The sequence below is a fragment of the Rhinopithecus roxellana genome, chromosome 5 (genome assembly GCF_007565055.1).
Source record: "Rhinopithecus roxellana isolate Shanxi Qingling chromosome 5, ASM756505v1, whole genome shotgun sequence".
NCBI classification, from domain to species: Eukaryota; Metazoa; Chordata; class Mammalia; order Primates; family Cercopithecidae; genus Rhinopithecus; species Rhinopithecus roxellana.
The window spans coordinates 19,784,223-19,799,602 of NC_044553.1; the positions used below are offsets into that span (position 1 = coordinate 19,784,223).

Sequence of the window (15,380 nt, forward strand, 5' to 3'; positions counted from 1 at the left end):
CTTTTCTGTTTTTTGGAAGAGTTTGTGAATAATTGGTGGTATTCTGTAAATGTTTGATGGAATTCACCAGTGAAGACATCTGCTCCTAGACTTTTCCCTGTGGGAAGTTTGTTGTTTTTAAGAGATGGGAGTCTCACTCTCACCCAGGCTGGAGTGCAGTGGTGTGACAATAGCTCACTACAGCCTTGAACTCGTGGGCTTAAGGGATGCTTCCACCTCAGCCTCCCAAGTCACTGGGACTACAGGTGTGCACCACCACACCTATCTTTTTTTAATTTATATATTTTTAGAGACAACGTCTCATTATGTTGCCCAGGCTGGTCTTAAACTCCTGGCCTAAAGCCATCCTTTTGCTTCAGCCTCCCAAGTAGTTGGCATTACGGGTGTTAGTCACCATGCCTGGCTGTGGACGTTTTTTGATTACTCATTAATTTAATCTCTTGTTTGGACTTATTTAAAGTTTTTGTTTCTTCTTCAGTTTTGATAGTATGTCTTTGAAGAAATTTGTCTGTGTCATCTAAGCTCCCTAATTTGTTGTCATATGAACTCTTATTTTTATTTCTGTAAGATTGGTAGTAACCTTTCATTCCTGACTTGGTAATTTGTCTTCTCAATTTTTTTTTTTCTAGGCTGGCTAAGGGTGTGTCAACTTTATTGACTTTTTCTAAGAACCAGTTTTTGGTTTGATTTTCTCTATTTTTCTTTCTATCCTCTATTTCATTTATTTTGATTCTAATCCATATTATTTCTTTGTTTTGCTTGCTTTACATTTAGTTTGCTAGTCTTTTCTAGTTTCTGAAGGTTTAGAGCTAGGTTATTGATTTGAAGCTTTTAACAGAGATATTTATAGCTATACATGGTCCTTTCAGTGATGGTTTAGCTGCATCTCATAAGTTCTGGTATGTTCTGTCATTTTCATTACTCTCTTAAGGGATTTTCCTTTTCCCTTGTGATTCTTTTCTTTGACCCATTGGTTAAAAGGAGTGTACTGTTTAATTTCCATGTTTTTGTAGGTTTCCCAAAGTTTCTTCCAATTTTTAATTTCATCCCACTGCGGTCAGAGAACATGTTTTGCATAATTTCAACTATTGAAATTATGCCTTCTTGATGGATTGTCCCTTTTATTATGTAATGTCTTTGTCTCTACCAACAATTTTTATCTTAAAGTCTGTTTTGTCTGATGTTATATCCACTCAAGCTTTTTTCTTACAGTTTACATGTATTTTTTTCATCCTTTTACTTTCAGCCTACTTGTGTCATTGAATCTAAAGAGTTTCTTAGAGGGCAGCATATAGTTGGACCATGATTTTTATCCATTCGACCACCTTTGCCTTTTGAGTGTTTAATCCATTTATGCTTAATACAATTATTGATAAGGTAGGGTTTAGTCTGCCTTTTTTTTTTTTTTTTTTTTTAATCGAGACAAGGCCTCACTACGTTATCCATGTTGGCCTTTAACTCCCAGGCTCAAGCAATCCTCCTGCATCAGCTTCCCAAAGTGCTGGGATTATAGGCATGAGCCACTGTGACCAGCCTTGTTGTTTTCTATGTTTTTTTGTTCCTTTATTCCTCCATTACTTCCATGTCTTTTCTTAGCAGCTATTTTCTAGTGTACCATTTTCTTTGTTGTAACTTTTACCATATATTCTCTAGCTATTTTCTTAGTGTTTTCCCTGAGGATTATAACATTTCGATTTATAACAACCTAGTTTTGAATAATGCTAACTTCAACAGTATAGAAAAATTTTCTTCCTCTGTAACTCTTTTCCCTCCGCCTTCCTTTGTAATGTTGTCATACAAATTTGTTTTTTCACTTTGTGCCCAGATTTTTAATTATTGTTTTATGCCATTGCCTCAAATTAGATAGGAGGAAAAGAAGTTACCAAAAATGCATTTATACTGCCTTTTATATTTACCAATATAGCTACATTTACCAGTGCTATTTCTTCATGTGCATTTGAGTTACTATTATCTTTTCATTTCAGCCTTAAGTTCTCTGTTCATTATTTCTTGTACAGCAGCCTTGCTAATAAATTCTGTTTTTATCTGGGCATGACCTAATCATTTCTGAAGGATAGTTTTGCTGGAAATAGAATGCTTATTTGATAGTCATTCACTTTCAGCACTTGGAATACGTCATCTCACTGTCTTCTACACTCCATAGTTTCTGATGAAGATCCCTAGCACATGAGTCACTTCTCTCTTTGCTCCCAAGATTCTTTGGACAGTGTGATTTTGTATCCAGGCATGAATCTCTGAGTTTATACTACTCAAGGTTCATTGAGCTTCTTGGGTATGTAAATCAATGCTTTTCATCACATTTCAGTTTTTGGCCATTATTTTTTCCCCAATATTCTACCTCTTTCTCTCCTCTCTTCTGGGACTCCAATTATGCATATATTGGTATGCATGATGGTGTGCCACAGGTCTCTGAGGCTCTATTCATTTTTCTTTATTCTTTTTTCTGTTTCTCAGACTAGATAGAGTTCTTCTCATGAATTTTTCAATTCAGTTATTGTATTTTCAACTTCATGATTTATATTTGGTTCTTTTAAAAATAATTTTTCATTTTCTATTTAGTGAGACATTTTCATACTTTTAGTTCTTTACACACAATTTTTCTTTAGTTCTCTGAACCTACTTAAAATAGCCAATTTAAAGTCTTCATCTAAAAATCCAATGTCTAGACTTCCTCAGGTGCAGTTTCTATTTTTTATTCCTCCCATATATGGAACATACTTTATGTGTCTCATAATTTTTCTGTGGAAAACTGGACATTTCAAAGAATAATGTGGCAACTCTGGAAATCATACCTACCTTTTTATCTCCTTGCTAAGGGCTTGATGTACTTGCTGGGTTTTTGGCTTGTTTAGTGACTATTCTGAACTAATTGAGTAAAGTCTATATTCTTTATAGTGCATGGACACTGAAGTCTCTGCTAGGGCCGTTTAGTGGTCAGCTAATGATTGGACAGAAATTTCCCTAAACACTACTAAGGGAGTTTTCTTACTGTGCTACGTCTCCAAATCTGTGCTAAGGGCTCTGGGTGCCTCTTGGGGCACCACTTCAACACTGAGCCAGGAAGGCGACAGGAAGGAAGCTGCCTTTGGCCTTACTTTCTGCTTGTGTGTCAAGGTCAACCTACAGTGACAGCTCAAGATATTCTTAAGTCTTTCCTGAGCAGGAGTATAACCCTTGGCATATGCAAAGCTCTATACATACACATGACCATCTAAATTCCCAAGAATACCAGAACTTTTCGAGGTCCTTATGGACATCTCATTCCCTAGCTTTTCCTTTTACGTTTTTGGTTAGCCTATTGTCTGCTCCAAGGGTTAGCCAACACTTGAGGCAACCACAAAATTAACCAATTGCCTCTGAGTCTTTCTTGATTAACCTCCCTGGGAAAAAGGTTTTTCACACCTGGCAAGCTCCAATCTGGTAAAATAAAGAGTCTTGCAAATGAGGTCTTCCAGGGACCTGCCTGACTGGTCAAATAATGACAATTCTCTGGGAATGAGGCTTTAAAGGAGTTCTAAATCCATTCTGCCCCCTCTAGTGGCTTCCAGGCTGCTACTTTTCACCTTCATTGTATACTGTTGGTTTTCAAGGATACAACAGAGATGGAAGGGGGAGATAGGAATAGGGCAAGTTAAAACACCACAAACCTCGTTGTTCATACCGAGATTCAATCATTTCTCTTGAATAAATACTCCACCATTGACATTCTGAGCATTCACATGGTTCAAGCTCAATTATTCTATAAACTGCAGTAACTGAGAGAGGCAACCAAACTGGATGAAGTATTAGCCACACTCCAAATGAATGTTGCCATAATTTTTCAGAGGCCTGGATAATTCTTTCATTATGTATCTATTTTAAAAATCTTGGATCATTAAGACTCAAAAATCACCATGAGAAACAAAACCTGATATTCTTTAACACAGGTAGCAACAATAATCCACACTTGTTGCGTGGAAAAAAAACCCGGCTAACCCTTGAAAGTCTCTTAATTACATGTAGAAATAATCTCCGAATGCTACGCCTTCTGCCCAGCCACCACACTGGCTGCCAGTACTTTCTGTCTCCAAAGTACAAGGGGACCACACATACAGTCATGCTTCAAAGGCTGTGAAGCAAGCTCTTTTCCTGACCAAGAAAGTCAGTCACTTGGCTATGATCAATCCCTTTCCTAGAGACACCGGCATCACTTTCAGATCTATTAGCTGATGACACAGGAAGGTAGTTCCTCCCTGTAGGCACAGTGAGACTTGAACAATTTTTTTTTTTGAGATGGAGTCTCACTCTGTTGCCCAGGCTGGAGTGTAATGGTGTGATCTCAGTTCACTGCAACCTCTGCCTGACGGGTTCAAGCAATTCTCCTGCCTCAGCCTCCCAGTAACTGGGACTACAGGTGTGTGCCACTATGCCTGGCTAATTTTTTGTATCTTTAGTAAAGATGGGGTTTCACCATGCTGGTCAGGCTGGTCTCAAACTCCTGACCTCAGGTGATCTGCCATTCTTGGCCTCCCAAAGTGCTGGGATTACAGGTGTGAGCCACCGCCGAGACTTGATTTTTAGACAGACATAGAGCTATTTCAAAATACAAACTTTATAAAAACCCCCTTTGTTTGAAGCATAGACAAGATATTCACTGAGTTTCTGGGAAAATGTATGAGAACTTCAAGAGGAGCAAGCAGGAGTGAATGAAAACCACAAAAATGAAGGCATAATAAAATGAGCAGGGTAATGTAAGGATCCATTTAAAGAAGAGTCTTAGAGTGTGTTTATGAGTCTGTGAAATGAATTTACATCTCAATTTTTAATTGTATCAGGTTGCATCAGTTTCCAGTTAGAAATCCATGTTCATAAATCATCGTAAAAAAAAGTTTTGATTTATGCTGAGGCAATGTATTGTGTTTAAGTACTTTATAGCAAAGATTAGAATTTCTGATTTTTCATTCAGGAAAGAGAAACAACTTTACTACTAATAATTTTAAAAACTGGCTTTGAAAGTCCCCAGAGACTACAAAATAGTTATATATTTTAGAGAAAATTATACGCAGAGCCTCATAAGCCAACTGGTGTTGAAGCCTTTTTTTCCCTAGACTGTAAAGATTTTAATTTGTAATGCTCAATGTAAAACAGGAGTGAGATGTACATTACACTAGTCAGACAAGCTGGAGTGTGAAAGGTCTTAGTGAAGCACGGTGACCAAAAGATGCTTAATGTACACCTCACTTTTCCATAAGAGAAGGGCCAGGTAACAAAGAAGTTCATCAATCTTATCCATTAGCCAGAGTGGATTCTTCACCCAGGCCAGGGCTCTTTTGAATAGGGATCATTCAATTATTATGTATTTTAAGAGTGTGCTCAAAACATGTATTAACTGAAGATGCAGCATTTCATCCATACAATGTTATGTAATTAAGGTTTTTGGTATGATAACAATTGGACATACTGATGAACACTGACAGGGTAATCCATTAAAATGGGCCCCCTTTGCACTACATCATATGAAGGCCTATGCTCATGAGGCTATCCTGGACTTTAAAATTTACCACTAACCACACGAGAGCCCACTGAAGTAAACTTACCTGAACAGAGATACTTTCCAAGTAGCTCACTTTTTTTGCATTACTATTATTGTGTGAAATACTTTTCTACCTAGCGTAACTGTTGCTCAAGAAAACAACATATATAGTAACTTCAGATTTACTTTTCTGCAAAGTTTTGGACACAATTCAAGTATACAGCATGTAGGCAAATTTTCCCCAGTTGATAACACTCCTTTATAATATCAAAAGATTAAGAATGACATCGATGAATCCAGCATAACATTTCCACAATGAACGGCACCAGGGAAACCATTTAAGTTCCACTTCTCATCAATTAAGTTCAGGTGCTATACCCAAGGAGTATAGTGGAGACTGCCCAAAAGTTGTCTGCCCAGCCCACTGCTGTTGTTTAACACACCGTAGTTAGGTAGAGAAAGAATGCTTGGATTGTAAGCATCTTTGTAAAATTTCAAACAAGGTAAAACTAATGTATTACCTTATCACAATGAGAATCCTGAATACCAAGTTAGCACATTTCATAGCTCCATTCCATGACATATGATTGTAGAGGATGAAATAGAAAAATGTAGCAAGACATTTACTGTCACTTAAATGATAGGTAGCAGTCACTTAGGCCTGAAGCACAATTGTGAAGTTTCATGCCACATTTTCACCGGCTAACTTATATACATGTAGAGGTTATGTTAAAACTTCAGTTATTCCAAAGGATGAAAGTGTCACATTTTGATACAGATCTTTAGTTCCTATTTTACTATAAGCCTTTGAAATGTTAAGGCTGAATAGACCAAGTTATGAAAAGGAACAAGAGGAAGTAAGAACAGTGCAGATACAGTGGGAACACATGGTAACTTTCTGCCTTCTCCATTCTACGTGGATGGTGTGCTTTCCGGGCAGCAGGTGGTGTGACTGTAAAAAGATCACACATTTGTCAGTAACTATGTAGGATTTTTGGCACTGTTAGAGCGTAGCATTATAAAGTCAGGGCAGCTAATAAAAATTCCATCAACCAAATTTTTGATAAGTCTGAAATTTAAAAAATATAATTTTTCTACCAAGAAAATCCTTGGTTCTCCATTCAGCCCTGCCTTTTAGAAAACTTACATCATTAAAAAACATTTTAAAAAAAGAATCACTTCACAGCAACCAGATGAACATCTGGCAGCAAAGCAACATTAAAATGCCATCCTTTGAAAGGAAGAGCAAATACGTGACTCCTTCATGAAGAGCAGTTCTTTCTGGCAGGGTGGAGGCTCACAGACTTTCTGTTTATGGACTTTTGCAGAAGTCCAAGGCTGAATTTGGACCTGCTTTTCCTGTATTTCTGTTGCATCTGGACAGTATGCTAAGTATACAAGAAACGAGGGTCAAAATGAAGACAATGTCATGCATCAGGTGACTAAGTAAATGTGCACAGCTTGTATTTAGAATCATCCTGTTAAAAACTAGTAGTGGAAGTAGCTGAAGCCTGTCTTTCACATGTGACAAAAATATTTCAAAGTCAGTATAAACTTAATCATAAACCAATCAAAAAGGAACACTGAGGTCTTATTTCAATGTGTGTTTTCTCCCCCTTTCTCATTGTATGGAAACTGTTTATATTGAGAAAGAAGAAAAAAATCAGATCCTGTAAAGCTTCAAATATTCCTCAGATTCTTCTCATATAAAAAAAACTTATCAGAAAATTAAAAAATTTCAAAATCATTTTTCTGCAAACATTTTTAAAAAATAAGAAGTGTATTTTATTACAATCTACATTTTTGTTTTTAAAATCCCTCACAAAAGTCTGTTGCTACATTGTAAAACTTATAAACAAGGCCGGAACTTTCCAGAGGGTGTGTGCTCTGGGATCCTCACTGAGCCTCCATGGGAGCCTCACTTTGCCGCCAACTCAGGCACCCCACCCTGCTACTCAAGACCATTGAGGCCATGGGGTTTTCTGAAACTCCTCAAAAACTGACAAGTTTCCACTGGAGACACTGTGGAGAACATGCTCTCAGGGAAATAACTCTCTGGGGAAAACAAGGGAGAGGAGAGGAAGCATCATTGAAGGTATGCGTGTTCAAAAGGGAATCTGGCTAGATTATCAAATCACTGTTCTCCAGGCACCTGAAACTTGCTTTAAATTAGATTTGGGGAGGCTCATCAATCTAAATGGTTTGTGTAAAAGACACACTCACATAAAAAGGAAAAACACAGAAGACAAACGGGTCCTTAATTTGGGGGAGGATATATTCCAACTTGGGGGAAGGGTGAAGGCATTTTAGCTCTGAAGCTCAATCACGACAATTCCAGAGAGTTCTGCAGTGCCCCCGCATTGGACAGGACAGAATGGAAGAGTGTGCTGGACTGGCTGGATTCCCCAGTGTCAAGCTGGCAGCGCTCCTGAGGCTCTTGAGTGTTTATCAACTCAGCAGGTCAAAAGTCTGCAGACACTGGGTGGAGCAGCAGTAAGCCACAAAACTAACAGTTGTCCTCCTGGAAGGGGAAAAGGGGAGAAGAACACTGTGAGTTCAAGATTAAAGTCTCTGATTCTTTCTGTTGAAAACTGTCTCTTTTTTTTCTTTGTTAAAATGGAGGATTAGCCATGGTCGACAAACTGCATAACAGAAATTTAAATTTCCTTTTAAAACTGAGCACTGGAATCAGGTGAAGTATATACATATGAATGTTCATTTTAATAGCAGTGTTCAGAGGATATACTATCCCTAAAGCAGAAACTAAGAAAAAAAAAAAAAATCTTTTCCACGTTACGTTTTGAATTCTGCTTACTAGAACCAACAGTGCAATCATAGAATTTGAAGTCCATTATAAAAATCATGTAACAGAAAATGTCACCAATCTAGCCAGAACACATATATACCACAGAGCTTAAACAACATAATTTTAAGGAATTTATCCTACAAATATATGTATACACATAGATTGCTCACAGAGGTCATTTCAGAATCTGAATAATACAGTTCAAAGGTCTTCCCACATATCAGAGGTTTGGACACCTTTGTGCAGTGAGTCACAAACCCCAGGGGGCCTCCGACCCACTCTGGACAGTTTCAGCTGTTAGATGCCTTGTTTTCCTGCCAGAAGTGCTATCCTCTGGTAAGGGGAGAACAGTCTCTTGTTTCCACAAGACCCCCTGTGCTGATTGTCTTCTATTTCCTCACCCCCAACACAGTCCGCCTTTCTCTGTGGCCCAGGAAGGGGACCTCTGTAGACTTTACCAGCAAAGCTGCCTCAACTCCAGCTTCTGGTTAGGCCAGCAGGAGTCACCAGCAGGAGGCACCAGCAGGGGGCTGAAGGACAGGAAGAGGGAAGGTTGAGTATTTCCACCCCACTCCCTCTCTACCTCTGGGACTGGAGATTCTATCAGGCAGGCTCCCTTTGCCACCTCTGGTTCTTGCCAGGCTCCAGAGCTCCCGTTGCCCTTCAGGCCCAAGGATTAAGCATGGTAAAGGCTTCCTAATGCTTCCCTGCGTGCCTCATTATCCTTCTGGATGCTCTGCACCCTGCCCAAACTTCAGGCAATTGTCCTTCTTCATTGATTTCTCTTCAAAGTCTCAGCCAAATGTGCATTTTGTTTTCCAGCCCTGATGAATACAGTGTGTATTATAAGTGGCCCAACGAAGTAGCTCATCCAAGTGACATTCTAAGGTTGGGCTGGTGAGTACATGAATGGCTTTCTTACTAGGGAGAAGTGAGACCCTGCTAATCTGTAGCATGTGGTGGCATCGCAGTTACTCAAATATCACTGGAACAGAAGGTAACAGGAGGGCAAGGCATTGGAACAGCAAGTGGCTGTGGCACTTGATTGCTATGGCATCATGGTGATTCCAAGTTTGTGGGGTGAGATGGCTTCTTTTGACTGTGCTGAAGAGATTCCGAAAAGAAAATGATAAGCTTAGTCCTTGAGATCTCAACTCAAAGCATGGGTAGAGAATCAGAAAGTTTTTATGGTGGCCTTAAATGAATCCTTATTTTATGAATCTGCAAGGGACATGGCTGAAGCTAAATGGAGAGGTTTCAGGATCACATGCCAGATAAAGATATATTTATGCTAAGTCTCCTATGCTAAGGTAAAAGATGCTGTTGGGAAAGAGTGGGAACTTGAGACTTGATATGGGAGCCTCTAGACAGGCACAAATCTAAGAGCCTTGACTCTCTAGCTTCTCTAAACATTTCTTCATATCAGAGACAGATCTTTCCACCTTCTACGAAAACTAGCATTCCCTTGGGTAAAAATGTTTCAATGGCTTCCTCTGTGGTGGTTACCTAAAAACTTTTCAGGACCCACCACCATCAATACTCATCGCCTCTAGGGCCAAAAAGGGTAAAATCCTAGCATGATCCAGAGATCACTGCAAGGTCTACTCCTGGAGGAAATCATGTACATGCCGATGGAGTTGTAGGATCTTGTCAAACTACATTAGCAGGAACCTGGAGGGCACACATGGAAATGGATTCTAAGTACATGAGCCAGCAAGAATGAATGTAAGATTGGATCAGGCCAACAGGAGTGCTTCACCTATAACTCAGATTATGATACATTAAGCACCTGGGAATGGTTAACAGAAGCCTTGACTCATTGGAGGCCAACAGCCGATGAGACAGCTGTGCTAGACTCCCCTTGCAGATTCTAGAGGGAGGATAAATGGAAATGCAGAGAGGACCCAAGGTGGCGGACCCTGCTCAGCCACCTCCTGAAAATCTCCAGGAGGGCCAAGAAGTCTTTTCTTCCCTAAGGCTAAATATATTTGCAAGGGGGAATACAAACTGGAAGTAGCAAGCACCCTTGATGCCTCAACAGATACATGATTATCAGAGGTGAGAGAGAAATCCTGCAAGAGTTCACATGCCTGCTACATCAGTGCAGTTTCAAATGGAAAAGAAGAGTTGTATCCAGAACTGCCCACTACAGAGAAACAGATACACACCTGGTGGATCCCTCTGGATTTTGGGAGAAAATATATTTCAGTGGGAACTTCTGGTTCCACCAAGATGGGGTAGGCCCCATTCTTCACAGGTCTTCTCCACTACACCTGAAACACTCTGAACAACATACAACAAATAAGCACAGGCAAGCTCTGAAAGGGAGAATGAAGGCAGACAGCTCAGGGACAGTGGCACTTGAGGAACAACACAGTGCTGGTGAGTTCCCTGGGTACCTTATTGCTCTCTATATCTTAAATAGATTGCTGTAGAAACCTCCAATCCAGAACCAGTAACATGCCCAGATGAAATTGGCTCCAAGTAAAGCCCATACCCCCAAGCCAAAGGCCAGGGATAGGAAAATCTACAGAGACAGAAAGTAGATAAGCAGTTGCCTAGGGCTAGATATGATGGGGATAGAGGGACAGGGGCAAGAGCTAAATGTTCAGGGTTTCCCTTAGGGTGAGAAAATGTTCTGAAATGGATTAGGGTGAGGGTTGCAGATATCACTGAATGTACCAAGAAACACTGAATTTGTATACTTTAAATGGATGAAACTATATGATACGTGAATTATCTCAATAAAGCTGTTAAGAAATAATAGAGATGAAAGGAGAAATAGATAAATCCATAAATAGAATCGGGGACTTCAATACCTTACTCTCAGCAACTGATAGAATTACTAGATAGAAAATTAGTACAAGTACAGAAAAACTGAACAACACAATAAAAAAAAATCTGACATATACAGAACACTATCCAACAGTGGCAGAATATACGTTGTTTTTCTCAAATGCCCATGGACCATATACCAAGTCACAGCTGAAATCTGCCCACCTGGACAGAGCTGCTGGAGCCATAAACTGGTAGGAACACTTAAATGAGAATGTTTACAAAACGTGGGCAAAAAACCACACCTTAAAAAATTTAAAAGATATCATACAAATTATGTTCTCAAACTACAAGGGAATTAAACTAGAAATAATAAAAGATAGCTGGAAAATTCCTAAATATTTGGAAATTAAACAACTTAATTCTAAATATTTAGGTGAAAGAAGAAATCTGAAAAGAAATAAAACAAATTTTCAACTAAATGAAAATGAAATACAAGTCATCAAAAAGTAATAGGATGCAGCCAAAGCAGTACTTAAAGGGAAACTTATAGTACTAAATACACATGTTAGAAAAGAAAGGTCTAAAATTAATAACTCATATTTCTACCAGGAAACTACAGAATGAAGAACAATTTAAGTTTAAAGCAAGGAAAAAAATCATAGAGTATGTTCTTTGACTATAACAGAATCAAACTAGAAACCAATAACAAAAAGACAAGAGGAAAATCTTCAAACATACAGAAATTAAACACCACAGTTCTTTGACCCATGGATCAAATGACCACACTTTTGCAGGTCAAAAGGAAATATCAAAGGAATTTAAAACATACACAAACTGAACGAAGATGAAAATACGATTCAAAAATCAAAGATTTTGGTACATAGGTAGAAGACAGCAGTGCTGAGGGAAATTTATAGCACTAAATGCTTACATTACAAAGAAGCTTAGATTATTGATTTGAGACTTTTCCTCTTATCTAATGTAAGTACTTAGTGCTATAAATGTCCTCTTTTAGCTTTTAAAAACCTAAAAAAAGAACAAAATAAGCCCAAAGCAAGCAGAATAATACCAAATAATGAGGAGAAATCAATGAAATCAACCACTAGGATTATGAATAACAATAAAACTGATAAATCTTGAGCAAGACTGACAAAGATAAAAAGAGAGAACACACGAATTAATATTAGAAATGAAGCAGATGATATCACCACAGATCCTACAGCCATTAAAAAGATGTATAGGAATACCAGGGACAACTGTACACTAATAAATCTGACATCTTACAAGAAACAGTCTAGTGTCTAGAAAACTACAAACTACCAAAACTCAACTGTGATGAAATAGACAACCTGAATAGTCCTACAACCATTAAATAAATTGAATTTATCATTTAAAAAAGAAAACAAATTTCCCTGCCCAGATGGTTTCACTGAAGAATTCTAACAAAGAGTAAAAAAATAAATTTTTGAAAAGTTTTACACAATTTCCTCAGGAAAAAACAGAACAAGAGGACCACTTCCTAACTCATTTAATGAGGCCAGTATTATCCCGACTCCAGAACCAGACAAGGATAATACAAAAACAGAAAATTACAGACCAACATCTTTCACGAACAAAGATTTTAAAATCTTCAACAAAGTATTAACAAATTAAAGAAATGTACAAAAAGAATTACACATCATGATCAAGTGGGAGTTATTCCAGGCATGTGAGGCTAGTTCAATATTTGATAATCAATATCACCCGCCATATCAACAGGCAAAAGAAAAACCATATGATTGTATCAATGGACTCAGAAGAAGCATTTAACAAAATAGAACACTTTTTCATGATTAAAACTCTCAGCAAACTACATAGAGAGGAAATCTTCCTTAATTTAATAAAGAGAACATACCAAAAACCCATACTTATCAGTAGGGTTAACACATTATACTTAACAGATTATATTATACTTAACACATTATATATATTATTATAGTTAACACATTATACTTAACAGTGAAAGGCAGAGTGTTTTCCCTTTAAGATTGGGAACAAAGCAGCTGGGTGCGGTGGCTCACGCCTGTAATCCCAGCACTTTGGGAGGCTGAGGCGGGCAGATCACGAGGTCAGGTGATCGAGACCATCCTGGCTAACACAGTGAAACCCCGTCTCTACTAAAACTACAAAAAAATTTAGCCGAGTTGGTGGCAGGCACCTGTGGTCCCAGCTACTTGGGAGGCTGAGGCAGGAGAATGGTGTGAACCCAGGAGGCAGAGCTTGCAGTGAGCTGAGATCACGCCACTGCACTCCAGCCTGGGTGACAGAGTGAGACTCTGTCTCAAAAAAAAAAAAAAAAAAAAAAAAAGATTGGGAACAAGACAACAAGGCAAGGATGTCTATTTTCACAACCTTAGTCAGCACAGCACTTGAAGTTCTAACTGCTGCAATAAGGCAAGAAAAAGAAATAAAGGCATACAGATTGGAAGGGAAGAAATAAAACTACTCCTTAGCAGACAGCATGACATGATTTTCTATGCAGAAAATCCCAAGGCATCTACAAAAAATACTCCTAGAACTAAAATGCCAGTTCGGCAAGCCTACCACATATACCATCGAAATATGAAAATGAATAACATTCCCATATCCTAACAATGAACATATGGAAATTGAAATTTTAAAACACAGTATCATGGATAAGCACACAAAAAAGTGAAATATTTTGATATAAACTTAGGAAAACATTTAATGGTATGTATGCTGAAAATTATAAGATGCTGATGAAAGACCTAAACAAATGGAAAAACACATCATGTTCATGCATTAGAAGACTCAACATAGTATATATGTCAACTGTCTCCAAATTAATCTATAAAATTAAAGCAATTCTTATGAAAATCTCAACAAGGCTTTTTGGAGACAAAGGCAAATTTATTCTAAAATTCAGTGGAAAAGTGTAGGGCCTAGAATAGCTAAAACAATCCTGAAAGGGAAAAGTGAAGTGGAAGTATCACTCAACCTGATATTAAGGCCTACCATAATCTCACTATAGTAATTATGACAGTTTGCTATTGACTAAGAGATAGACATAGATCAAGTGAATGGAATAGAGAATTATAATATAATTATATTAACATGTAATTATATAGGCTTCACGACCTTGGGGGAGGTAAAGATTTCTTAGTAACACAAAAAGCATTACTATAAAATTGAAATGGATTAATTTAACTTCATCAAAACAGAAGCCTTGTTTTCAAATGACATCTTTAGGAAAGCAAAAAGGCAAGCATCACTTTTGAATTTTTTTTCTTAACTCAAGAAATTATGTAAATTTTGAGTTATTAGATACTTTTGCATTACCTCTAATTTAAAAAAATTAAAGTTGGTTGGGTAATGGTTAATGAGTACAAAAAATAATGAGAAAGAATGAATAAGACCTACTATTTGATAGCACAACAGGGTGACTACAGTCAGTAATTCAATTGTGCATTTTAAAGTAACTAAAATTGTATAACTGCATTGTTAGTAATACAAAGAATAAATGCTTGAGGGAATGTGATTTTCATGATGTGATTATTATGTATTGCATGACTGTATCAAACATCTCATGTACCCCATAAATAATCTAGTATGTACCGACAAAAATTAGAAATGAAAAAATTTTTTAAATAATTTTTTTAAATGAAGTTGGTTAGAAACCTAGTTCCAATAATTTTTATGCTATACCAGGATGTATACATTTGAATAAATCAAATTGAAAAGAACCACAGACACAAAAAGTGTATTTTGGGGATTAGTTGATGAAACTTAACACAGGGATCAAAAGATAATTATGTTAAATGCAAATCATTCATACTAGGGATACATTTCATACCACAGCCATTTAGTTTTTAAAAATAAAGCTCCTCATATGGGTTAGCTGCATACCCACCCAAATATCATCTTGAATTGTAATTCCCATAATCCCCATGTGTCGTGGGAAGGACCCAGTGGGAGGTAATTAAATCATGGGGGGGGCGGTTACTCCCATGCTCCTGTTTGCATGACAGTGAGTGAGTTTTCATGAGATCTGATGGTTTTATAAGTGTCCTTTCCCTCTTTGCTCAGCAATACTCTCTCCTGCTGCCACGTGAAGAAGGCCATATTTGCTTCCCCTTGAGCCATGACTGTAAGTTTCCTGAGGCCTCCTCAGCCATGTGGAAGTGTGAGTCAATTAAACCTCTTTCCTTTATAAATTACCCAGTCTTGGGTATTTCTTCACAGCAGCATGAGAACGGACTAAAA

At 37.8% G+C, this 15,380-nt stretch overlaps 1 protein-coding gene across 3 annotated transcripts in view; it reads right to left on the reverse strand.

The window, feature by feature from the left end:
- Positions 1-5,774: 5,774 nt before the first annotated feature.
- LRRC28 (leucine rich repeat containing 28) overlaps positions 5,775-15,380 on the reverse strand; it is a 131,510-nt gene continuing 121,904 nt past the window's right edge. For 2 of the 3 annotated variants that reach the window (XM_010382152.2, XM_030930504.1), the window contains exon 10: positions 7,775-8,054. In XM_010382152.2, the coding sequence (XP_010380454.2) occupies positions 7,982-8,054 (73 nt within the window). In that variant the 3' untranslated portion in view covers positions 7,775-7,981. Of the gene's footprint in view, positions 8,870-15,380 lie in introns of all 3 variants that reach the window. The other variant, XM_030930505.1, reaches the window with a different exon arrangement.